The sequence below is a fragment of the Oncorhynchus clarkii genome, chromosome 30, assembly GCF_045791955.1.
Source record: "Oncorhynchus clarkii lewisi isolate Uvic-CL-2024 chromosome 30, UVic_Ocla_1.0, whole genome shotgun sequence".
Classification (NCBI taxonomy): Eukaryota; Metazoa; Chordata; class Actinopteri; order Salmoniformes; family Salmonidae; genus Oncorhynchus; species Oncorhynchus clarkii.
In genome coordinates this window covers 30,807,489-30,834,320 of record NC_092176.1, presented here as the reverse complement: position 1 = coordinate 30,834,320, position 26,832 = coordinate 30,807,489, and the positions used below count along the sequence as shown (strand labels likewise).

At 45.8% G+C, this 26,832-nt stretch overlaps 1 protein-coding gene across 1 annotated transcript in view; it reads left to right on the top strand.

The window, feature by feature from the left end:
* Positions 1–25,434, top strand: part of LOC139389803 (A disintegrin and metalloproteinase with thrombospondin motifs 12-like) — a 49,107-nt gene extending 23,673 nt beyond the window's left edge. The window contains exons 14-25 of the mRNA XM_071136764.1: positions 1,152–1,285; positions 2,517–2,637; positions 12,934–13,178; positions 14,976–15,117; positions 15,475–15,601; positions 16,152–16,362; positions 16,547–17,839; positions 18,101–18,253; positions 19,790–19,966; positions 20,053–20,199; positions 20,720–20,870; positions 23,517–25,434. Coding sequence (XP_070992865.1) covers positions 1,152–1,285; positions 2,517–2,637; positions 12,934–13,178; positions 14,976–15,117; positions 15,475–15,601; positions 16,152–16,362; positions 16,547–17,839; positions 18,101–18,253; positions 19,790–19,966; positions 20,053–20,199; positions 20,720–20,870; positions 23,517–23,632 — 3,017 coding nt within the window. The 3' untranslated portion in view covers positions 23,633–25,434. The remainder of the gene's footprint in view (positions 1–1,151; positions 1,286–2,516; positions 2,638–12,933; positions 13,179–14,975; positions 15,118–15,474; positions 15,602–16,151; positions 16,363–16,546; positions 17,840–18,100; positions 18,254–19,789; positions 19,967–20,052; positions 20,200–20,719; positions 20,871–23,516) is intronic.
* The last annotated feature ends 1,398 nt before the right edge of the window (positions 25,435–26,832 follow it).

The following is a 26,832-nucleotide window of genomic DNA, read 5'->3' as shown; positions in this document are numbered from 1 at the left end:
ACCGAGACGGCACAGGAGGCTGCTGAGGGGAGGACGGCTCATGATAATGGCTGGAATGGAGTGAATGGAATGGTTTCAAACACATGGAAACCATGGAAACCATGTGTTTGATGTGATCGATGCCATTCCATTGATTCAGTTTATTTGTCACGTGAGCCGAATACAACAGGTGTAAACCTTACAGTGAAATGCGTACTTACAGGCTCTAACCAATGGTGAGGGAAAAAAAAGGTTATGTGTGTGTGTGTGTGTGTGTGTGTGTGTGTGTGTGTGTGTGTGTGTGTGTGTGTGTGTGTGTGTGTGTGTGTGTGTGTGTGTGTGTGTGTGTGTGTGTGTGTGTGTGTGTGTAGGTAAGTAAAGAAATAAAACAACAGTAAAAAGACATTTGAAAAAAGAGTAGCAAGGCTATATACAGACACCTGTTAGTCAGGCTTATTGAGGTAGTGTGTACATGTAGATATGGTTAAAGTCACAATGCATATATGATGAACAGAGAGTAGCAGAAGCGTAAAAGAGGGGTTGGCGGGTGGCGGGACACAATGCAGATAGCCCTGTTAGCCAATGTGCGGAAGCACAGGTTGGTCGGCCCAATTGAGGTAGTATGTACACGAATGTATAGTTAAAGTGGCTATGCATATAAGATAAACAGAGTAGCAGCAGCGTAAAAGAGGGGTTGGGGGGAGGGGGGGCACACAATGTAAATAGTCTGGGTAACCATTTGGTTACCTGTTCAGGAGTCTTATGGCTTGGGGGTAAAAACTGTTGAGAAGCCAGTACCGTTTGCCATGCGGTAGTAGAGATAACATTCTATGACTGGGGTGGCTGGGGTCTTTGACAATTTTCAGGGCCTTCCTCTGACACCGCCTGGTGTAGAGGTCCTGGTTCTGTTCCAGCCATTATTATGAGCCCATCCTCCCTAATTAAGGTGCCACATACATGCACACGCCTCATCATTCCAGGAGGTGTGGTTATATATCTCTAGCAGAAGGGGGCAGCACATACATACACATATATACATTTCTTATACTTCTCCAAAACTCTATAGGAAATTACACTTTTCAATATTTGTACTGGTGTCCCCTCATTTATTGACCCTCTCCCACTCTCATCCCCCCTCCATCTCTGGTTCCATCTCTTCCCTGGGTTCCCAGCGAGTCCGTGCGAGCTTCACTGTCGTCCAGTGCGTGAACATTTCTCTGAGAAAATGCTGGATGCTGTGACAGACGGAACTCCCTGCTTCATGAACAACAACTCCAGAAGCATCTGTGTCAATGGAGTGTGCAAGGTAGAGAGAGAGAGAGAGAGAGAGAGAGAGAGAGAGAGAGAGAGAGAGAGAGAGAGGAGGGGTGGGAGGGAGTGAGGGAGGGAGGGAGGGTGGAGGGGGAGGGAGGTAGAGAGAGAGAGAGAGAGAGAGAGAGAGAAAGAGAGAGAGAGAGAGAGAGAGAGAGAGAGAGAGAGAGAGAGAGAGAGGGGAGGGGGTGGGAGGGAGGGAGGGAGGGAGGGAGGGTGGAGGGGGAGGGAGGTAGAGAGAGAGAGAGAGAGAGAGAGAGAGAGAGAGAGAGAGAGAGAGAGAGAGAGAGGATGGGGAGGTAGAGAGAGAGAGGAGGGGGAGGGAGAGAGAGAGAAAGAGAGAAGGGGGAGGTAGAGAGAGGAGGGGGAGGGAGGAAGAGAGAGAGAGAGAGAGAGGAGGGGGAGGGAGGGAGGTAGAGAGACAGAAAGAGAGAGAGGAGGGGGAGGTAGAGAGAGAGAGAGGAGGGGGAGGGAGGGAGGTAGAGAGACAGAAAGAGAGAGAGGAGGGGGAGGGAGGTAGAGAGAGAGAGAGAGGGGGGGGTAGCGAGAGAGAGAGAGAGAGAGAGAGAGAGAAAGAGAGAGAGGGGGAGGGAGGGGGGGTAGAGAGAGAGAGAAGAGGGAGGGAGTGAGGCAGGCGGAAAGTCAGTATTAGTCATGTCTCTGTGAGGAGAGAGCATGTGGCCTAAGATGAATCTAAGATATAAGCTCTGCCTGTTAGAGTGAAGATATAGAGAGGGAATCTGTTTGTTTTCTCCTCTGTCTATATCTGTCTATCTGTGTCTCTGTGTATCTCTGTGTCTCTCTGTGTATCTCTGTGTATCTCTCTGTATCTCTGTGTATCTCTGTGTGTCTCTGTGTATCTCTGTGTGTCTCTGTCTATCTCTTTGTGTCTCTGTCTATCTCTGTGTGTCACTGTGTATCTCTGTGTGTCTCTGTGTGTCTCTGTGTATCTCTGCGTGTCTCTGATCTGATTATCTTGTATATTTGCCTTATGTTGGTTCTGGGGGTGCCCTGTGACTCTATTTGAGTGTGTGTGTGTGTGTGTGTGTGTGTGTGTGTGTGTGTGTGTGTGTGTGTGTGTGTGTGTGTGTGTGTGTGTGTGTGTGTGTGTGTGTGTGTGTGTGTGTGTGTGTGTGTGTGTGTGTGTGTGTGTGTGTGTGTGTGTGTGTGTGTGTGTGTGTGTGTGTGTGTGTAAACTAATTTTGACCTGTGTGTTGTGTCTGTAGGAGGTGGGCTGTGACTATGGTATAGACTCTAATGCTTTAGAGGATCAGTGTGGAGTGTGTCTGGGCGATGGTTCTTCCTGTGAGACTGTCCAGATGACTTTTGAGGGTGGGGATGGCTTCGGTGAGTCTCCTCTCCCCTCCATAAATATCTTCCTATAGTCTCATCTCCTCCCAGAACCCCCAAAACATCTCCCACAATGTTTTATCTCACTGGCTAAAGGATTATGTAATTGTGTTGTTCCCATGTCGTTGTCATGGCATCGCTCTATATGGGAGTATACAGCTATTTGTCCTGCTGTCTTTGGCTGCAGACCGCATATTTGTTGTGTTAATGTGTGTGTGTGTGTGTGTGTGTGTGTGTGTGTGTGTGTGTGTGTGTGTGTGTGTGTGTGTGTGTGTGTGTGTGTGTGTGTGTGTGTGTGTGTGTGTGTGTGTGTGTGTGTGTGTGTGTGTGTGTGTACACAGCTACATGTCTTGCTTTCTTTGCTATATCTGACTGTCAGACTCCAGTACAACTGTGTTTTTGCAAGAATGACTCACTAGTGAACTCAGCGACCTCACAGCCAGAGAGAGAGAGAGAGACCTTTTTACATCAGCAGTCAAAGTACAGAACAGGAAAGTATTAGTTATATAAAGTTTACTAGAAATCTCCAAGCAGCTCTTCCTCACATATCACATTGATGTTGCATTCAAATCTGGGATATAACTCCAATCATCACTTTGGAGGGCCCAAACCCCAACTGACCCCTAGATCCTACCCCCAGACAGTTATAGCTCCTAGACCCTACCTCCAGACAGTTATAGCCCCTAGATCCTAGCCCCAGACCATTTTAGACCCTAGATCCTACCCCCAGACAGTTATAGCCCCTAGATCCTAGCCCCAGACCATTTCAGACCCTAGACCCTACCCCCAGACAGTTATAGCCCCTGGCCTGACCCCAAACCATGCTAGATCCTAGACCCTAACACCAGACATTTACATGGCCCCGTGACCCTACCCCCAGACCATTCTAGACCCTAGACACTACCCCCAAACAGTTATAGCCCCTGACCATACCACCAAACAGTTATAGCCCCTAAACCCTACCCCAGACCATTCTAGACCCTAGACCCTACCCCAGACTGTTATAGCCCCTAGACCCTACCCCAACATAGTTATAGCCCCTAAACCCTACCCCCAAACAGTTATAGCCCCTAGCCCCTACCCCAGACTGTTATAGCCCCTAGACCCTACCCCCAGACAGGTATAGCCCTTAGATTCTACCCCAGACAGTTACAGCCCCCAGACCCTACCCCCATACCATTCTAGCCCCTAGACTCTATCCTAGACAGTTATAGCCCCTAGACCCTACCTCCAGACAGTTCTATCCTCTAGACCCTACCCCAGACAGTTCTAGACTCTACCCCAGACAGTTCTAGACTCTACCCCAGACAGTTCTAGACTCTACCCCAGACAGTTCTAGACTCTACCCCAGACAGTTCTAGACTCTACCTCCAGACAGTTCTATCCTCGCACATATGTCAGAGTCAAGGCCCGCGGGCCACATCCGGCCCGCAAGAAGGTTTTTTACGGCCCCTGGGATGATCTTGATTTATTATTAGAACCGGCCCGCAGCAAGCCGGCAGCCCGCAGATCTTTTACACGCACCAATACTACATTTCCCACAATGCAAAGGTGACGCACCGAGCAGTAGGCTGCTTCATTTCAATATTTATTGGCACAGCAGTCGTCAGCATCACAGTAAAATTAACTTTCAGATACCCATCAAAAATGGCAAAACGGAAGGTGGATACTGAGAACCGGGGGTTTCAAACAAGGTGGGAGTCGGAGTATATGTTCACGAAGGTAGCTGGAAAACCTGTGTGTCTTCTGTGTGGAGAAAGTGTGGCGGTACTGAAAGAGTATAATCTGAGACGACATTATGAAACGAAACACGCGGACACACACGCGGACGCAACTGTCAAGGCCAGTTTTATTTTGGCAGAAGAGATCGCTAAATCAGCCCGGCCATTTACGGAGGGGGATTTCATCAAAAACTGCATGATTAAAGTTTGTGACGAAGTTTGCCCAGAAAAAAGGCAACTCTTTTTAAATGTGAGTCTGAGCAGAAACACCATTGCCGAGAGAGTAGACCAGTTGTCCATCAATCTAAAAGAGCAGCTTGTGAAAAAGGGAAAAGATTTTATTGCATATTCCTTGGCTGTGGATGAGAGCACCGACATTTCTGACATTGCCCAGTTGTCAATTTTCATCCGCGGAGTGGACTCCAACCTAAGCGTGACAGAGGAGTTTTTGGCTTTACGTCCTATGCATGGCACAACTACGGGGCATGATTTGTATGAAGAGGTGTCAAGATGTGTAAATGAGATGGAGCTGCCTTGGGAAAAACTCGTGGGTTTGACAACCGACGGAGCACCTGCGATGTGTGGACACAGGAGCGGACTGGTGGCGAAGATACGGGAAAAGATGCAAGAGGAAAACGCGACAGGTGAGCTGACAGCTTATCATTGTATCATACACCAGGAAGCGTTGTGCGGTAAAGCCTTGAAAATGGAGCATGTAATGAGCATCATCACGCGCACAGTTAACTTTATCAGAGCCAAAGGTTTGAATCACCGCCAGTTCAAGGCATTTCTGACGGAGTTAGAAACGGAGCATGGTGATTTGCCTTATCACACAGAGGTGCGATGGCTAAGCCAGGGAAAGGTGCTTCAAAGATGTTTCGAGCTTCGTGAGGAGATTTGTCTGTTCTTGGACAGCAAAGGGAAAGACACAACACAACTCCGAGACGAAATGTTTCTGTGTGAAATGGCTTTTCTGTGTGACATTACGAGTCATCTGAATGCAATAAACTTGCAGCTGCAGGGTCGGGATCGTGTCATCTCTGATATGTACAGTACAGTGAAGGCATTTAAAACCAAACTGACTCTGTGGGAGACGCAGATGCGGAAAGAAAATTTGAGCCACTTTCCCAGCTGCCAGACCATGAAAGAGAAGCTCTCTACCAGTGCGTTCCCGAGCACACAGTTGGCTGATAAAATAGGTATGCTTGCCGCTGACTTTCGACGCCGATTTGCTGACTTTGAAGCACAAAAAAGCAGGTTGGAACTGCTCGGTAACCCATTTGCTGTTGACGTGGAAAGCTCACCACCAAACCTCCAAATGGAGTTGATTGACCTCCAATGCAATGATGCACTGAGGGCAAAATATGCGGCAGTGGGTGCTGCGGAGTTCGCCCGTTTCCTCCCCGGCACAATGCCCCAGCTGCGCATCCAGGCTGCTCAAACGTTGTCTATGTTTGGCAGCACATACCTGTGTGAACAACTGTTTTCTTTGATGAACCTGAACAAAACATCACACAGAAGTCGACTTACTGCTGAACACCTCCACTCAATTCTGAGGATTTCTTCAGCTCAGAGCCTTACCCCGAACATTGATGAACTTGTGGAAAAGATGGGACACCACCAAGTATCACCCTCAACCTCAAACAAGTGAACATTACTGTGCAATCACATATTTAGAGTTTTTACTCAGTTCAAGTTTAAAAGTTAAAATTTAATATTTGTTTTCACTGCATGTTACTTCTCCTTAAACAAAGTGTTGTTTTTGATTAATAGATTTTTGCACTTTATTTTTTTGTATTTCAATCCAATTATATTTTAAAAATATTTCAGTTGAGTGGATGATAGAAAATTGCTATTATTGTTTTTTCTTTGAAGTAAATTTAGCCCACTTTTGCTAAAATAGAAAATATAGTCTACTGATGGTGCCTTGAATACCGGTTTCTTTCATTTAATGTTCATGTTATGGGGATATTTATATAAAGGAAATTTGTCTTTTGTGTCTGTTGAAAATTAAAGATTACTGACAGAGCCATAAGAAAATATTGCTTTATTTATCTGATCATATTGTAATATATTTGTTAGGTTTTCAGTAGGTTCAATTAGGTTCACTAGACTATATGCGTCATTTAAAAATTTTTCAATGAACATTCGAACAGTCCGGCCCTCGTCTTGTAGCTGATTTTTTTATTTGGCCCTCCGTCCATTTGACTTTGACACCCCTGCTCTAGACCCTACCCCAGACAGTTCTAGCCCCTAGACTCTACCGCTAGACAGTTCTAGACTCTACCCCAGACAGTTCTAGACTTTACCCAAGACAGTTATAGACTCTACCCCAGACAGTTCTAGACTCTACCCCAGACAGTTCTAGCCCCTAGACTCTACCCCAGACAGTTCTAGACTCTACCCCAGACAGTTCTAGCCCCTAGACTCTACCGCCAGACAGTTCTAGACTCTACCCCAGACAGTTCTAGACTCTGCCCCAGACAGTTCTAGACTCTACCCCAGACAGTTCTAGACTCTACCCCCACAGTTCTAGACTCTACCCCCAGACAGTTCTAGACTCTACCCCAGACAGTTCTAGACTCTACCCCAGACAGTTCTAGACTCTACCCCAGACAGTTCTAGACTCTGCCCCAGACAGTTCTAGACACTACCCCAGACAGTTCTAGACTCTACCCCAGACAGTTCTAGACTCTGCCCCAGACAGTTCTAGACTCTACCCCAGACAGTTCTAGACTCTACCCCCACAGTTCTAGACTCTACCCCCAGACAGTTCTAGACTCTACCCCAGACAGTTCTAGACTCTACCCCCAGACAGTTCTAGACTCTACCCCAGACAGTTCTAGACTCTACCCCAGACAGTTCTAGACTCTACCCCAGACAGTTCTAGACTCTACCCCAGACAGTTCTAGACTCTACCCCAGACAGTTCTAGACTCTGCCCCAGACAGTTCTAGACTCTACCCCAGACAGTTCTAGACTCTACCCCCACAGTTCTAGACTCTACCCCCAGACAGTTCTAGACTCTACCCCAGACAGTTCTAGACTCTACCCCCAGACAGTTCTAGACACTACCCCAGACAGTTCTATACTCTACCCTAGACAGTTCTAGACTCTACCCCAGACAGTTCTAGACTCTACCCCCACAGTTCTAGACTCTACCCCCAGACAGTTCTAGACTCTACCCCAGACAGTTCTAGACTCTACCCCCAGACAGTTCTAGACTCTACCCCAGACAGTTCTAGACTCTACCCCAGACAGTTCTAGACTCTACCCCAGACAGTTCTAGACTCTACCTCCAGACAGTTCTATCCTCTAGACCCTACCCCAGACAGTTCTAGCCCCTAGACTCTACCGCTAGACAGTTCTAGACTCTACCCCAGACAGTTCTAGACTTTACCCAAGACAGTTATAGACTCTACCCCAGACAGTTCTAGACTCTACCCCAGACAGTTCTAGCCCCTAGACTCTACCCCAGACAGTTCTAGACTCTACCCCAGACAGTTCTAGCCCCTAGACTCTACCGCCAGACAGTTCTAGACTCTACCCCAGACAGTTCTAGACTCTGCCCCAGACAGTTCTAGACTCTACCCCAGACAGTTCTAGACTCTACCCCCACAGTTCTAGACTCTACCCCCAGACAGTTCTAGACTCTACCCCAGACAGTTCTAGACTCTACCCCAGACAGTTCTAGAATCTACCCCAGACAGTTCTAGACTCTGCCCCAGACAGTTCTAGACACTACCCCAGACAGTTCTAGACTCTACCCCAGACAGTTCTAGACTCTGCCCCAGACAGTTCTAGACTCTACCCCAGACAGTTCTAGACTCTACCCCCACAGTTCTAGACTCTACCCCCAGACAGTTCTAGACTCTACCCCAGACAGTTCTAGACTCTACCCCCAGACAGTTCTAGACTCTACCCCAGACAGTTCTAGACTCTACCCCAGACAGTTCTAGACTCTACCCCAGACAGTTCTAGACTCTACCCCAGACAGTTCTAGACTCTGCCCCAGACAGTTCTAGACTCTACCCCAGACAGTTCTAGACTCTACCCCCACAGTTCTAGACTCTACCCCCAGACAGTTCTAGACTCTACCCCAGACAGTTCTAGACTCTACCCCCAGACAGTTCTAGACACTACCCCAGACAGTTCTATACTCTACCCCAGACAGTTCTAGACTCTACCCCAGACAGTTATAGACTCTACCCCCAGACAGTTCTAGACTCTACCCCAGACAGTTCTAGACTCTGCCCCAGACAGTTCTAGACTCTACCCCAGACAGTTCTAGACTCTACCCCAGACAGTTCTAGACTCTGCCCCAGACAGTTCTAGACTCTACCCCAGACAGTTCTAGACTCTACCCCCACAGTTCTAGACTCTACCCCCAGACAGTTCTAGACTCTACCCCAGACAGTTCTAGACTCTACCCCCAGACAGTTCTAGACTCTACCCCAGACAGTTCTAGACTCTACCCCAGACAGTTCTAGACTCTACCTCCAGACAGTTCTATCCTCTAGACCCTACCCCAGACAGTTCTAGCCCCTAGACTCTACCGCTAGACAGTTCTAGACTCTACCCCAGACAGTTCTAGACTTTACCCCAGACAGTTATAGACTCTACCCCAGACAGTTCTAGACTCTACCCCAGACAGTTCTAGCCCCTAGACTCTACCCCAGACAGTTCTAGACTCTACCCCAGACAGTTCTAGCCCCTAGACTCTACCGCCAGACAGTTCTAGACTCTACCCCAGACAGTTATAGACTCTGCCCCAGACAGTTCTAGACTCTACCCCAGACAGTTCTAGACTCTACCCCCACAGTTCTAGACTCTACCCCCAGACAGTTCTAGACTCTACCCCAGACAGTTCTAGACTCTGCCCCAGACAGTTCTAGACACTACCCCAGACAGTTCTAGACTCTACCCCAGACAGTTCTAGACTCTGCCCCAGACAGTTCTAGACTCTACCCCAGACAGTTCTAGACTCTACCCCCACAGTTCTAGACTCTACCCCCAGACAGTTCTATACTCTACCCCAGACAGTTCTGGACTCTACCCCCAGACAGTTCTAGACTCTACCCCAGACAGTTCTAGACTCTACCCCAGACAGTTCTAGACTCTACCCCAGACAGTTCTAGACTCTACCCCAGACAGTTCTAGACTCTGCCCCAGACAGTTCTAGACACTACCCCAGACAGTTCTATACTCTACCCCAGACAGTTCTAGACTCTACCCCAGACAGTTATAGACTCTACCCCCAGACAGTTCTAGACTCTACCCCAGACAGTTCTAGACTCTGCCCCAGACAGTTATAGACTCTACCCCAGACAGTTCTAGACTCTACCCCAGACAGTTCTAGACTCTGCCCCAGACAGTTCTAGACTCTACCCCAGACAGTTCTAGACTCTGCCCCAGACAGTTCTAGACTCTACCCCCAGACAGTTCTAGACTCTACCCCAGACAGTTCTAGACTCTCCCCCAGACAGTTCTAGACTCTACCCCAGACAGTTCTAGACTCTACCCCCAGACAGTTCTAGACTCTACCCCAGACAGTTCTAGACTCTGCCCCAGACAGTTCTAGACTCTACCCCAGACAGTTCTAGACTCTACCCCCAGACAGTTCTAGACTCTACCCCCAGACAGTTCTAGACTCTACCCCCAGACAGTTCTAGACTCTCCCCCAGACAGTTCTAAACCCTACCCCAGACAGTTCTAGACTCTGCCCCAGACAGTTCTAGACTCTACCCCAGACAGTTCTAGACTCTACCCCCAGACAGTTCTAGACTCTTCCCCCAGACAGTTATAGTGTCGATGAAAGGAGGCATCAGGCATCAGATATAAGCAGTATGGCACACAATACCACCTAGCCAATCAGGGGGTAAGTTACCACTGCTAGCTATCCAGACCCAGATCTCAACCTTACCACCCAGACACCCACTGTGTGTGTGTGTGTGTGTGTGTGTGTGTGTGTGTGTGTGTGTGTGTGTGTGTGTGTGTGTGTGTGTGTGTGTGTGTGTGTGTGTGTGTGTGTGTGTGTGCGTGCGTGCGTGCGTGCGTGCGTGCGTGCGTGCGTGTGTCCGCCCATTTCCAGACACCGGCCGGCTCAGCTATATGAATCTTCAAAGGGCAGAGCTGAGATCCAAAGCGATGCTGCCCCTTCTCTTACCCTCACAAACAGACACACAACAACACCTCCCCAACCCATCCACACACTATTAAAAAACTGAGGCACAGCCAGAGCACACAGAGACAGGGTTAGCCCACCCCCCGTCACCTAACAGACACACACCCTCTATTAAACATCACAGAGAGTCTGGCTGCCATGGTGGCCTCTCTGTGTGCTCTGGCCTCTCCCACGTTGCGGCCTGCAACCATGAATTATGTTTTGATTGTTTAACAGTGTCTTCATCATGCATTTGCTTGCATTTCATTGCTTCTAGCTTTGCTACAATTTCAGGAGTAGGTTTATGATTAGATGCCTTCAGAATGTATTACCACCCCTTGACTTTTTCCACATTTCATTGTGTTACAGCCTGAATTTTATATTGATTAAATGTAGATTTTTTGTCATCGGCCTACACCTAATATCCAATCATTTCTAAGTGGAATTACGTTTTTCAAGATTTTGCAAATTGTTTAATTAACAATGACAATCTAAAATGTCTTCAGTCAATAAGATTTCATACCATTTGTTATTTGAAGTCTAAACAAGTTCAGGAGTGAAAATTTGCTTAACAAGTTACATTACAAGTTGCATGGACTCACTCTGTGTGCAATAATAGTGTTTAACATGATTTTTGAATGACTACCTCATCTCTGTATCCCACACATACAATTATCTGTAAGATCCGTCATTTCAAACACAGATTCAACCACAAAGACCAGTGAGGTTTTCAAATGCCTCACAAATAATGGCACCTATTGGTAGATGGGTGAGAGAAAAAAAGCAGACATTGAACATCCCTTTAAGCATGGTAAAGTTGGGCCTCCCGAGTGGGGCAGCGGTCTAAGGCCCTGCATCACAGTGCTTGAGGCGCCACTACAGACCTGGGTTTGATCCCAGGCTGTGTCACAGCCGGCCGTGACCGGGAGACTCATGGGGCGGCGCACAATTGGCCCAGCATTGTCCGGGTTAGGGGAGGGTTTGGCCGGCCTGGATTTCCTTGTCCCATTGCGCTCTAGCGACTCCTTGTGGCGGTCTGGGTGCCTGCACGCTGACCTCTGACGCCAGCTGTACAGTGTGTCCTCCGACACATTGGTGCGGCTTGACAGGGTCGGAATAGAGCTAAGCACAGGAAAAATCCTAGAGTAAAACCTGGTTCGGTCTGCTTTCCAAAAGACACTGGGAGACAAATTCCCCTTTCAGCAGGACAATAACCTAAAACAGAAGTTGCTTACCATGACGATATTGAATGTTCCTGAGTGGCCTAGTTACAGTTTTAACTTAAATCAGCTTGATAGTCTATGGCAAGACTTGCAAATGGCTATCTGCAAATTATCAACAACCAACTTGACAGGTCTTGAAGAATGTAAAAAAATTATATATTTGCAAATAGTGTGCAATCCAGGTGTGCAAAGCTTTTAGAGACTTTCTGTTATGCACGTGAGTGAGGACCCAAAAGCGGTTTAACAAAAACAGAGTCCTTTAATGTCAAAACACAGGTAAGACATAGATCCTCTTCAAATGTATATAATGGAAAAATAAACAACCCGCAGAGAGGGCGACAAATGAATCATAAAGTCCTTCTGATATTCACAGAAGAGTTCCCCTTCTAGCAGCAGAGGAGAATAGCTGGGTAGAGTCCCCTTCTTAGCAGCAGAGGAGAATAGCTGGGTTAGCGGCGACAGACTGCTGGTCTCTCTGGGTAGGCGCGGGTCGTAGAGGACAGAGGTACCTGATCACACGTATCATCAGATGAACAGGCAGATTCCGACAGGACAGGACAAGGGTGAAGCAAACGAGACGATAGTTTGGTTCTGGCATGAGAAACTCAAACGAGAATCTGACAAAGACAGAAGCAGGAACAGAGAGAGAAATAGAGACCTAATCAGAGGGAAAAAAGGGAACAGGTGGGAAAAGGGGGAACGAGGTAGTTAGAGAAGATGAGGAGCAGCTGGGGGAAGGAGAGGAAGAGAAGGTAACCTAATACGACCAGCAGAGGGAGACGGAGTGAAGAGAAAGAACAGGAACAAGACATAATATGACAATACATGACACTTTCACCCAGAAATACTTCCAGCTGTAATTGCTACCAAATGTGATTTTAACATCTATTGTAAATACTTACTGTATGGAAATGAGATATTTCTGTATTTCATTTTCAATAAATGTACAAACATTTCTAAGACATGTTTTCACTTTGTCATTATGGGGTATTGTGTGTAGATGGGTGTGAAAAATAATAAATTTAATACATTTTGAATTCAGGCTGTACACAAAAAAATGTGGAATAAGTCAAGGAGTAAGAATACTTTCTGTTTTTCGGTCCCAGGGACCCATGGGTTTGCAGGCTTTTGTTCCAGCCCAGCACTAACACAGCCGATTCCCCTTTTCCTCCATCCTCCTGTCCCAGGCTACGTGGACGTGGGAGTGATCCCAGAGGGGGCTCGTGACATTGTTGTCCAGGAAGTGGAGGAGGCGGGGAACTTCCTGGCTCTGCGGGGTCAGATGTCAGAGGAGTACTTCCTGAATGGCCAGTACATCATCCAATGGAACGGGGAGTACAAGGCAGGCGGAGCCACCTTCTACTATGAACGCAGTGGGAACCTGGAGAACCTTACCTCCTCTGGACCCACCAAACAACCAGTCATGATCCAGGTACACACACCATTTAAACTATACACACCAAACAACCAGTCAAAATCTAATTACACACACCATTTAAACTATACACACCAAATAACCAGTCAAAATCGAATTACACACACCATTTAAACTATACACACCAAACAACCAGTCAAAATCGAATTACACACACCATTTAAACTATACACACCAAATAACCAGTCAAAATCGAATTACACACACCATTTAAACTATACACACCAAACAACCAGTCAAATCTAATTACACACACCATATAAACTACACACACCAAATAACCAGTCATAATCTAACTACACACACCATATAAACTACACACACCATATAAACTATACACACCAAATAACCAGTCATAATCTAATTATACACACACCATATAAACTACACACACCATATAAACTACACACACCATATAAACTATACACACCATATAAACTACACACACCATATAAACTACACACACCATATAAACTACACACACCATATAAACTATACACACCAAATAACCAGTCATAATCTAATTATACACACACCATATAAACTATACACACCATATAAACTACACACACCATATAAACTATACACACCAAACAACCAGTCAAAATCTAATTACACACACCATTTAAACTATACACACCAAATAACCAGTCAAAATCGAATTACACACACCATTTAAACTATACACACCAAATAACCAGTCAAAATCGAATTACACACACCATTTAAACTATACACACCAAACAACCAGTCAAAATCGAATTACACACACCATTTAAACTATACCCACCAAATAACCAGTCAAATCTAATTACACACACCATATAAACTACACACACCAAATAACCAGTCATAATCTAACTACACACACCATATAAACTACACACACCATATAAACTATACACACCAAATAACCAGTCATAATCTAATTATACACACATCATATAAACTACACACACCATATAAACTACACACACCATATAAACTACACACACCATATAAACTATACACACCAAATAACCAGTCATAATCTAATTATACACACACCATATAAACTATACACACCATATAAACTATACACACCATATAAACTACACACACCATATAAACTATACACACCAAATAACCAGTCATAATCTAACTACACACACCATATAAACTACACACACCATATAAACTACACACACCATATAAACTATACACACCAAATAACCAGTCATAATCTAATTATACACACACCATATAAACTATACACACCATATAAACTACACACACCATATAAACTATACACACCAAATAACCAGTCATAATCTAATTATACACATAATCCATATACACTATACACACCCAACACAGGAAACCACCCAGCTAGATATTGACCAGCCAGATGACGATGCAGATGGCATACACACACACTAACAGCTGGGTGTGTTTCCTGTTGTTCAGTTGCTGTACCAGGAGAAGAACCCAGGTATAAAGTACGAGTACACCATACACACACACTAACAGCTGGGTGTGTTTCCTGTTGTTCAGTTGCTGTACCAGGAGAAGAACCCAGGTATAAAGTACGAGTACACCATACACACACACTAACAGCTGGGTGTGTTTCCTGTTGTTCAGTTGCTGTACCAGGAGAAGAACCCAGGTATAAAGTACGAGTACACCATACACACACACTAACAGCTGGGTGTGTTTCCTGTTGTTCAGTTGCTGTACCAGGAGAAGAACCCAGGTATAAAGTACGAGTACACCATACACACACACTAACAGCTGGGTGTGTTTCCTGTTGTTCAGTTGCTGTACCAGGAGAAGAACCCAGGTATAAAGTACGAGTACACCATCAAGAAGACCCGCCAGACAGGAAATGAGGTAATCAAGTCGGAGTACAGGTGGAGGCATGGGGCCTGGACAGACTGCAGCACCACATGTGGGCTAGGTGAGTGGTTGTCTTTTAAACAACTAATGATATGCTTTAAATTCATATTCAGCTTTGGTCGGACGGCCATACTCCGTGTGTAGAATATTTGTACTCCGTGTGTTAACTTGTCAGATATTAAGAGTTGTGGATTGTGTTAACTTGTCAGATATTAAGAGTTGTGGATTGTGTTAACTTGTCAGATATTAAGAGTTGTGGATTGTGTTAACTTGTCAGATATTAAGAGTTGTGGATTTTGGATTCTGATGATATGGATGATGATTGCATTTCAATTCAGAGAGTTAAGCAGTATTGAGAGTTATAGCCTACAGTGTAATTATTCAAGCAGAAACATTCCCTGTGTTCTGTGCCATCCAGGTGAGCAGCAGCAGCCTGCCAGGTGTTTTGAGCTGGAGGTGGGTGTGGTAGATGAGTCTCTGTGTGACCCAGAGAGCCGCCCGGAGGACAGACACCGCAAGTGCAAGAACATGGACTGTCCCGTCAGGTTTCATAGTGTCCCCATTACTAAGACAACCACTCTATAACACCTGTCTTATTTCTACTGTAGTACTACGTTATTACTGCTGTATCTGGTGTTATTACTGTCTGTTCTAACTTTTAGTACGGTTGTTTTTAGTCTGATTTGCTTCTGAAAATAATATGTGCAGAAGACATATTTGTTCAGGACTCCTCTGTTCCCTCTCACACTCTGTTCCCTCTCACACTCTGTTCCCTCTCACACTCTGTTCCCTCTCCCACTCTGTTCCCTCTCCCACTCTGTTCCCTCTCCCACTCTGTTCCCTCTCCCACTCTCTTCCCTCTCACACTCTGTTCCCTCTCACACTCTGTTCCCTCTCCCACTCTGTTCCCTCTCCCACTCTGTTCCCTCTCCCACTCTGTTCCCTCTCCCACTCTGTTACCTCTCACACTCTGTTCCCTCTCACACTCTGTTCCCTCTCACACTCTGTTCCCTCTCCCACTCTGTTCCCTCTCCCACTCTGTTCCCTCTCCCACTCTGTTCCCTCTCCCACTCTGTTCCCTCTCCCCCTGGGTAGGTGGTGGGTGGGGGGCTGGCAGCTGTGCTCTGCCACCTGTGGTTCAGAAGGGGTGAGGAAGCGCACGGTGATGTGTGTTCGCACTGTGGCAGGGGAGGAGAGAGTCCTCCACCCTGGGGACTGTAAACAGCTGCTCAAACCCAAACCTGTGGTGCCCTGCAACAGAGACCTGTCCTGTGGACCCGACTGGGCCGTGGGCAGCTGGAGCCCGGTACAGTTCTATTCTCTCCCTCTCTCACACCCTGTCTCTTCCTGTGTTTCTGCCCATGCCTCTATCCATTCTCCTCTCTAGCTTCCCTATCCTGCCTGTTTTGTAAACCTCTCTCTCTTGCTCTGTCTCTCTCTCTCTCTCTCCTTGTTGTGTTAATAACCTATTTAATCTTTCTCCCTCTCAGTGCCCAGTGTCATGTGGTGGTAGCGTGCGCTCCCGGACAGTCACCTGCCTGACTGCACCCAAACGAAAGTGTGACATAGAAACCATGCCTCGCTCCAAGTCTCTATGTGCCCTGCTGAGCTGTCCAAGCGCAGGCCTCCGACGACGTCCGGGACAAACCCCTAAATACCGCCGTGTCTACCCGCCCAAGAGACACCCCACCAGGCAGCCGGTTACACACGCCTGGGGTCCCAGAAGCACCAGCCCCACCGCTACACCCAGAACCATCACTGTGACTGAGAGAACTACAACCCCCATCACCACCTCTACCACCAGGCCCCTTCCACCATCCTCCACAGCTTCTGACATCATCGACGTAGATGGCTATGAGTTGAACCTGATAGTGGAGAAGAATGGGAGTGTAGAGGAAAATAAAGTTTTTTTTATTACGACCAGTCCTACTGAAGAGGAGAACAGAGAGAGGGACATGAGAGACAAAGAGGAAGAAGAGATAAAGGAGGAGGGGAGTACATCTGGTTTTGTGTTTCCAGACTCGGGGGTGAGGTACACCCCGGGGTATGACTATGTAGTGGAGGACGTCATGACAACAGGGAAGGAGGGGCATATAGATTTTGACATTTTTACCACAGCAACCTCTCTCAGGACTCCCAAACAATCACCAGCCACCGTGACCACCACCAGGTTACACCCTACAATTACACCGCACACAAGTGTCCAAACAACATCACATACAACCCCACACGCAACCAGAGTACTTCGCACTACCTCCCCCTCAGCCCCACAAACCGGCACTGGACGCCAGCCCGTGACCCCCCGCCACTACCCCCTCACTCGCCCCAAAACCACCCCTTCCACCCAACGGGCAACCACAGTGCCCCACACCACCCCTACACCCCTGGCACACACAGCAGGGGTGAGGAGTACACCCAAAGTCCCTTACCACAGTAAACAAGTACTGTACCCCACAACAGAAGGCACTTTCCACACTAGAGATGCCCCCTACTCTACTAGCCCATCAACAGATGCCCCCCACCCCACTGCGAGGATCATTAAGCTGAAGAAGCCCAATGAGATCCCAGAGAATGGCAGCTCTGCCCCCTGTTCTAAAAAGCCAGGCCCACTGGCTAAGAAGCCTGCCTCACGTTTTAAAGGCCCCTCCCTTTGTTCAAAAGGCAAAGGTCAGAAGCAGAAACCAGAAAGTCCCGTAGTGACTTTCACCAATGACTATGGGTCCCTGAACGCCCAGGAGCCAATCAGCATGGATGTGTTCTGGGTGGTGGGCAACTGGAGCGAGGTGAGTACAGGAAACTGTAACCCTCTGTTGATGAGCTTAGTGGTAATGACCCTATAAAGATACAATGCCTTTAGTTTATTAGAATCCCAAATGTAAGAATGAACCCTCTTATAGCGGTGTATAGTCATGGAGAAGACACACGTCTATACTTACTTACAACATACTTCCTTTTGATGAACGAGGGTTTTACATCAGAATTAAATCAAATAAACCAAATCTCCGTCTTCCTCTCTCTCTCTTCTCACCTGTTGTCTGTGTCAGTGTTCTACGTCATGTGGCCTGGGGGCAGTGTGGAGGCCAGTGCTGTGTAGCTCCCAGCAGGAATCGGACTGTGCCAACCTGGAGAGACCGGAACCAGCTCGCACCTGCCACCTGCGCCCCTGTGCCACCTGGCTGAGTGGCAACTGGAGCAAGGTCAGTATCCTGGGTAAACTACACAAGACAGCAACACGTCTCTTATGGTGAGCTGATTATACTATACCTTTCTCTCTCTCTCTCTCTCTCAATTCAATTCAATTTGCTTTATTAGCATAACGTTACAATGTACATATTGCCAAAGCTTACTTTGGAGATTTACAATATTAACATAATTGAAATAATAATAATCCATATTATCAATGGGACAACAGTATCAACAATAATCAAGGGTCAAAATAACCATACATTTATTTTTAATTGATTTATTTAACCTTTATTCAACATTGAACCATAACAGTAAGCATAGTACAGGTTGGTTGGTCTGTCAGACACTGTCCCTCATCTTATGGCAGGCAGCAATGTAGTGCGCTGCCAACCCACATCTGCCAACTCAAATAGTTTGCCATGGTTACTGTCGATTTAGGGCCAGATAGCACTGTATTTTAGTTTGTGCTTGTGCTTATGTTTTGTTTTGACATTGTTGTAATTTGGTTTATTCTGATTGATTGGATGTTCTGGTCCTGAGGCTTCAGTGTGTTAGTGGACCAGGTCTGTGAACTCAGCCCCAGGACCTGCTGGATGAGGGGACTCTTTTCTTTGCTCCGCTCTCTCCCACCCTCTCTCTCTCATTCTCTCTCTCCCACCCTCTCTCTCTCATTCTCTCTCTCCCACCCTCTCTCTCTCATTCTCTCTCTCCTCCCACCTCTCTCATTCTCTCTCCTCCCACCCTCTCTCTCTCCCACCCTCTCTCTCTCATTCTCTCTCTCCCACCCTCTCTCTCTCATTCTCTCTCTCCTCCCACCTCTCTCATTCTCTCTCCTCCCACCCTCTCTCTCTCATTCTCTCTCTCCCACCCTCTCTCTCTCCTCCCACCCTCTCTCATTCTCTCTCTCCCACCCTCTCTCTCTCTCATTCTCTCTCTCCCACCCTCTCTCTCTCATTCTCTCTCTCCCACCCAATCTCTCTCATTCTCTCTCTCCTCCCTCCCACCCTCTCTCATTCTCTCTCTCCTCCCACCCTCTCTCATTCTCTCTCTCCTCCCACCCTCTCTCTCTCTCATTCTCTCTCTCCCACCCTCTCTCTCTCATTCTCTCTCTCCCACCCTCTCTCTCTCATTCTCGCTCTCCCACCCTCTCTCTCTCACTCTCTCTCTCCCACCCTCTCTCTCTCATTCTCTCTCTCCTCCCACCCTCTCTCATTCTCTCTCTCCTCCCACCCTCTCTCTCTCATTCTCTCTCTCCCACCCTCTCTCTCATTCTCTCTCTCCCACCCTCTCTCTCTCATTTGCTCTCTCCCACCCAATCTCTCTCATTCTCTCTCTCCTCCCACCCTCTCTCTCTCATTCTCTCTCTCCCACCCTCTCTCTCATTCTCTCTCTCCCACCCTCTCTCTCTCATTCGCTCTCTCCCACACAATCTCTCTCATTCTCTCTCTCCCACCCTCTCTCTCTCATTCTCTCTCTCCTCCCACCCTCTCTCATTCTCTCTCTCCTCCCACCCTCTCTCTCATTCTCTCCCCCCTCTCTCTCCGTAGTGTCCAGAGCGATGTGAGGTGGTGGGAAGGAGGCAGCGTGAGGTGCAGTGTGTGGATGGGCAGAAGGGACATCCACTGAGACCGTTCCACTGCCAAGCTCTTTCCTCCAGACCCCCCAGCACCCTGTCCTGTCATCCCCAACCCTGCCAGCCCTGGAGAACTTCCCCCTGGGGACAGGTACACACACACGTTATCACATGTTGACTGGCTTGGTTCATATGAATTACAATATGATTGTTAATATAAACTCCTTTCATCCCCAGTGTTCTCGTAGCTGTGGTGGTGGATTGTGGGAGCGGCTGGTGTACTGCCCTGAGCCGCAGCGCTGTAGCGCCACCCAGAGACCAAACGACACAGAGACCTGCAACCTGCAGCGCTGCAGCTACTGGGACCCGCAGGACTGGGAGAAGGTAATGGCACAGAGGAACATACTTACAGTTTGCACCTGTTACATGTTCAGAGTGTGCATTGTATGGTACGGTGTGTCAGTGGGGACTAGTGTGTGTGAGTAATATCTGTTTTCTTCTGTGTGTGTCAGTGGGGACTAGTGTGTGTGAGTAATATCTGTTTTCTTCTGTGTGTGTCAGTGGGGACTAGTGTGTGTGAGTAATATCTGTTTTCTTCTGTGTGTGTCAGTGGGGACTAGTGTGTGTGAGTAATATCTGTTTTCTTCTGTGTGTGTCAGTGGGGACTAGTGTGTGTGAGTAATATCTGTTTTCTTCTGTGTGTGTCAGTGGGGACTAGTGTGTGTGAGTAATATCTGTTTTCTTCTGTGTGTGTCAGTGGGGACTAGTGTGTGTGAGTAATATCTGTTTTCTTCTGTGTGTGTCAGTGGGGACTAGTGTGTGTGAGTAATATCTGTTTTCTTCTGTGTGTGTCAGTGGGGACTAGTGTGTGTGAGTAATATCTGTTTTCTTCTGTGTGTGTCAGTGCTCTGTGAGTTGTGGTGGGGGGATGCAGCATCGCGTGGTGCCGTGTGTCATTGAGGACTCTAGCTCTGTGGAGAACAGTCTCTGTGACCAGAGCAACAGGCCTGACACAATCAGGACATGCAACTTGCAGGAGTGTAAGACTAACACAGGTAAGACAAACACAGGTACCACTAACACAGGTAAGACAAACACAGGTACCACTAACACAGATACCACTAACACAGGTACCACTAACACAGATACCACTAACACAGATACCACTAACACAGGTACCACTAACACAGGTACCACTAACACAGATACCACTAACACAGGTACCACTAACACAGGTACCACTAACACAGATACCACTAACACAGGTACCACTAACACAGGTACCACTAACACAGGTACCACTAACACAGATACCACTAACACAGGTACCACTAACACAGGTACCACTAACACAGATACCACTAACACAGGTACCACTAACACAGGTAAGACTAACTGTTAGGAATCCCTTTGGCCCGACAGTCTAGGGGGGATGGTAACGAGTAACATAACTCATACAAAGTATAATAGTGACAAAGTATCAGTGAGAACGAAAAACCACAGACAACTTCATTACTGTCAAACACTCAGGGTTTAGAGCAGGCCAAGACGCATGAAAGCTGTGATTGAAAATCAGGTTTATTCCACCAAATATTGATTTCTGAACTCTTCCTAAGTTAAAACATTAGTATTGTGTTGTTTAAAAATACTGCATATTTTTTGTTATTATGACCAGTTGTCATTTTCTGCGAATAAAAGCTCTAAATTACAATATTTGATTTGGAATTTGGGAGAAATGCTGTCAGTAGCTTATAGAATAAAACAAAATGTTCATTTTACCCAAACACATACAGTGCCTTGCAAAAGTATTCGGCCCCTTTGAACTTTGCGACCTTTTGCCACATTTCAGACTTCAAACATAAAGATATAAAACTGTATTTTTTTGTGAAGAATCAACAACAAGTGGGACACAATCATGAAGTGGAACGACATTTATTGGATATTTCAAACTTTTTTAACAAATCAAAAACTGAAAAATTGGGCGTGCAAAATTATTCAGCCCCTTTACTTTCAGTGCAGCAAACTCTCTCCAGAAGTTCAGTGAGGATCTCTGAATGATTCAATGTTGACCTAAATGACTAATGATGATAAATACAATCCACCTGTGTGTAATCAAGTCTCCGTATAAATGCACCTGCACTGTGATAGTCTCAGAGGTCCGTTAAAAGCGCAGAGAGCATCATGAAGAACAAGGAACACACCAGGCAGGTCCGAGATACTGCTGTGAAGAAGTTTAAAGCCGGATTTGGATACAAAAAGATTTCCCAAGCTTTAAACATCCCAAGGAGCACTGTGCAAGCGATAATATTGAAATGGAAGGAGTATCAGACCACTGCAAATCTACCAAGACCTGGCCGTCCCTCTAAACTTTCAGCTCATACAAGGAGAAGACTGATCAGAGATGCAGCCAAGAGGCCCATGATCACTCTGGATGAACTGCAGAGATCTACAGCTGAGGTGGGAGACTCTGTCCATAGGACAACAATCAGTCGTATATTGCACAAATCTGGCCTTTATGGAAGAGTGGCAAGAAGAAAGCCATTTCTTAAAGATATCCATAAAAAGTGTTGTTTAAAGTTTGCCACAAGCCACCTGGGAGACACACCAAACATGTGGAAGAAGGTGCTCTGGTCAGATGAAACCAAAATTGAACTTTTTGGCAACAATGCAAAACGTTATGTTTGGCGTAAAAGCAACACAGCTGAACACACCATCCCCACTGTCAAACATGGTGGTGGCAGCATCATGGTTTGGGCCTGCTTTTCTTCAGCAGGGACAGGGAAGATGGTTAAAATTGATGGGAAGCTGGATGGAGCCAAATACAGAACCATTCTGGAAGAAAACCTGATGGAGTCTGCAAAAGACCTGAGACTGGGACGGAGATTTGTCTTCCAACAAGACAATGATCCAAAACATAAAGCAAAATCTACAATGGAATGGTTCAAAAATAAACATATCCAGGTGTTAGAATGGCCAAGTCAAAGTCCAGACCTGAATCCAATCGAGAATCTGTGGAAAGAACTGAAAACTGCTGTTCACAAATGCTCTCCATCCAACCTCACTGAGCTCGAGCTGTTTTGCAAGGAGGAATGGGAAAACATTTCAGTCTCTCGATGTGCAAAACTGATAGAGACATACCCCAAGCGACTTACAGCTGTAATCGCAGCAAAAGGTGGCGCTACAAAGTATTAACTTAAGGGGGCTGAATAATTTTGCACGCCCAATTTTTCAGTTTTTGATTTGTTAAAAAAGTTTTAAATATCCAATAAATGTCGTTCCACTTCATGATTGTGTCCCACTTGTTGTTGATTCTTCACAAAAAAATACAGTTTTATATCTTTATGTTTGAAGCCTGAAATGCGGCAAAAGGTCGCAAAGTTCAAGGGGGCCGAATACTTTCGCAAGGCACTGTACCTATAAATAGTAAAACCAGAGAAACGGATAATTGTGCAGTGGTCTCTTCATTTTTTCCAGAGCTGTATATACTGTTGATGGACACACAGTACAGCAGGTAGCCTAGCCGTTAAGAGCGCTAGGCCGGTAACTGAAAGGTTGCTCGTTTAAACCCCCAAGCCAGCTAGGTGAAACATGTGTCGATGTGCCTTAAGCAAGGTACTAAACTGTAGTTACACTGGATGCTTTTATTTATTGTGGTTGACCTAAATCCGTGTTCTGTTCTGTCCTTGGTGTTGGTTGTATAGGTCTGCTGTGTAGGAGGAACAGCATGTCGTCTCGGTTCTGTGACAAGTTGAAGCTGCTGGGCCGCTGCTCCCTCAGGTCCATCCAGAAACAGTGCTGTGTCACCTGTAGAGGGTAAACTTTGACCCGCACTACACCCACCACATGGACCCCTCTCATACAAAATGCACACGTACAGGGCTTCCACACTGCGATCCTATTGGTGGATTTCATCTCTAGTGCAATCAGCCGACAGCAGCCTTTTCACCATCATCATCATAATAACCCCCACAAACTGTCGTTATCTTCATTGGGCAGAAATTCATGGAGCTATGGTACTGTGTACTGCTGCTGTGTGCAGTTTGTCTTAGCCAGTCTTGCACCTTCCCAACTCTTCCAGGGTATCAGGCCTCCAGCTGCCTCTAAAGAGTTAGTTATGTCAACTTCTCTCCAATATCCCACCTGCTTTCCAATACTGATGAATGTCACTCAGAATGTATACCTGTGTAATCGGCTGCCATGTTGTTTTCTATTCAACGTTCCCCCACCACAGAAATGATGATGACATCCGATAACACTGTGTTTACAATCCCCTTTCAGCTGGTTTTTGCCTCGTATTTACAAAGACATTAGGATGTGAAAATGGGTATTTTCTGATACTTAATTAATCCCCCAAACAAATTAGTAATGATAAGATAACTATTATGTCATCAACATTTTCCATGTCACTTCTGAGCAGGGATTGTCAAAAATGACCAAATACAATAACAAAATACCATAAAGATCAATGTATCAAAATAAACCACAAAATACTTGAATTTTTAAATGTATTTAATTCAAATACATGTATTTTGTATTTTATAATACAGAAGCACTTAGCTGGCCCGAACAGCAACAGCATTCTCAGAAATGTTTTGCTTGCTATAAGTGTGATATGTTGTTGTTCATTTGCACTGACTGTATGTCACTCTGGATAAGAGTGTCTGCTACATAACCAAAATGTAAATGTATATGTGAAAATGAACATACCAAAATGAACTGCAAAGCACACTGGGTATTATTATTGGCCTTGTTTCAGGGTCACGTCTAGATGGCATACAGTTTAGCCTAATTCTCCTAACCTGCTACGTTAATTCTCCTAACCTGCTTGCGTAAATTCTCCTAAACCTTCTACAAATGTCAATTTTGACTAAAGCTGTATCTCTTCTAGACAAACCTTGTTTTGGGGCGGAGCTTATTCACATAACACTCAGCTTGCTTTGCAATTGTCCATTTTTACATACACATTTATATTTAGCTAATTTAGCAGATGCTCTTATCACCCCGTAGTGCCATCAGACTTCTGATTCCAATACAGAGTGATACGGGGCCACAATGGTGAACCGCTATAACAACAACAACAAAATATTTTGAAAACAAAAATTACAGCTTTCAAAAGGATCTTGTTAAAAACAGATTGGAGTGTTTTTCAGTCCAGTGTAATACAAATTACACAATACTCAGAAGTATTTTAAACACTTCACATCTCTGCTTCTAAGAAAATACTGGGTAAATAGTAGACTATACAATAAAGATGAATGTTTTTGTCTAGTGTTATTTCTCTCGTTCTAAGAGCTCTCCGGCGTACTGTGGCTCTGAAAAGTGATTTACCGGAGGCATAGATCTGGGATCAGCTTACGCTCCCCAAATCCTAACTTTAACCATGAGGGGAAAACATAAAACTGACCCTAGATTAGTGTCTCTGGGTAACGTCATCCTACTCTAGTGCTGTATATCTATCCTGTGGTGCCCCTCCCCTTTATTAGGCTGGCCAATGAGAATGAGTTGTTGCAGGTCATCCCTCTCAGGCCTCAGTTAAGATTGCCGATGTGTTTATATGATATTGTACAGGTGCTATTATCTTTATACAAACCTTCAGCAATAAATGCAATGATGAAATAAGTGTTTGATGTGACTGCTTTTTGCTTTGAATGTCCATCAAGATTATATCATTCCTTTTCACTGTTATTTCCCTGCAGTACCCCACCATCAGGTATTAGTTTGGAGTTTGCAGCCTTCTTGTGATTGTGGTGTCCAAAAAATGTGTGTGTGTGTGTGTGTGTGTGTGTGTGTGTGTGTGTGTGTGTGTGTGTGTTTTTTGACGGGATGATGTTATGTAGTCCGAGTCCAGCCTGGCCCATGGTGCCCCTGGTTGTCTATGTTGTCCTGACAGTATCGGTGAGATACGAGCCATGTGGTCGATCTAGGAGGAAATGAAGAGGAGGATGTTATTGGTGGTAATACTCTTCAAACAGCAAAGCTTTAACACTGGCCTCAGGCTCATGACGTCAGGGGATCCCAGCTTCTCTCATCAACCACAACTGGTTTTATAGTTGGCAAGGTAAACAGGATGCATTCTATAACATTATGCTCCTCAAGGTGTTTCATGGCATTGTACACTTTCTTGTACAATTTACTGTCATGATTGCTCATGCTAAATGGGAGTAATTCATGTAATGGAATTTGGACTGGAGTTAGCATTCATCTGAATAAGTGCACTTGTTAGGATCTGGTCTAATCAACTCTTACGCTGCGAAGTCCGGAGCCTGGTGCTTTTGTGTTTTATTGTCATATTTAATGGCACCCACCTGGTGTTCCAGGTCTTAATCAGTCCGTGTTCAGAGAGGAACAATGAAAAACACAGTTATCGGTGGTAATACTCTTCAAATAGCGAAGCTTTAACTTCAAGGTCCAGAGTTGAGTTTGAAGGGTACTGTATATAGTATCACAGGTGGTTGGTGTCACCCTAATTGGGGAGGAAAGGCTCGTGGCAATGGCTGGAGCGGAATCAGTGGAATGGTATCAAATACATCAAACGCATGGTTTCCATGTGTTTGATGCTATGCCATTTGTTCCGTTCCAGACATTATTATGAGTCATCCTCCCCTCAGCAGCCTCCACTGTAATAATATGTGCACTATGTAAGTACCTTCTGCTTGGTCCACATCCTTTAATATGAAATTGGACTGTTCACCGCGTATGTCTTTAGGGAAAAGAAACACATACACCACCAATGTAGAGCACATACCCAGCTCAGCCCACAACAGACATGGGCTATCACAGTGGAAAGGTGAGGGGGAATATTCTCAGTTGAAAACAGTCAGTGATTAGCTACAGATGTAGGATCTTAATTTGAGCCAGTTTGCTACAGCGGGTAAAAAATCCTGCAGCAACAAGACATTAGAATTATTATGTGGATTATATTTAATGTACATTTTTGTAGGGGCTAATCCATTTTTGGTAAAATCAAGTCTGAAATTTCAAAGTGGAAATTACAATATTAAGAAGCCTTTTTAAACC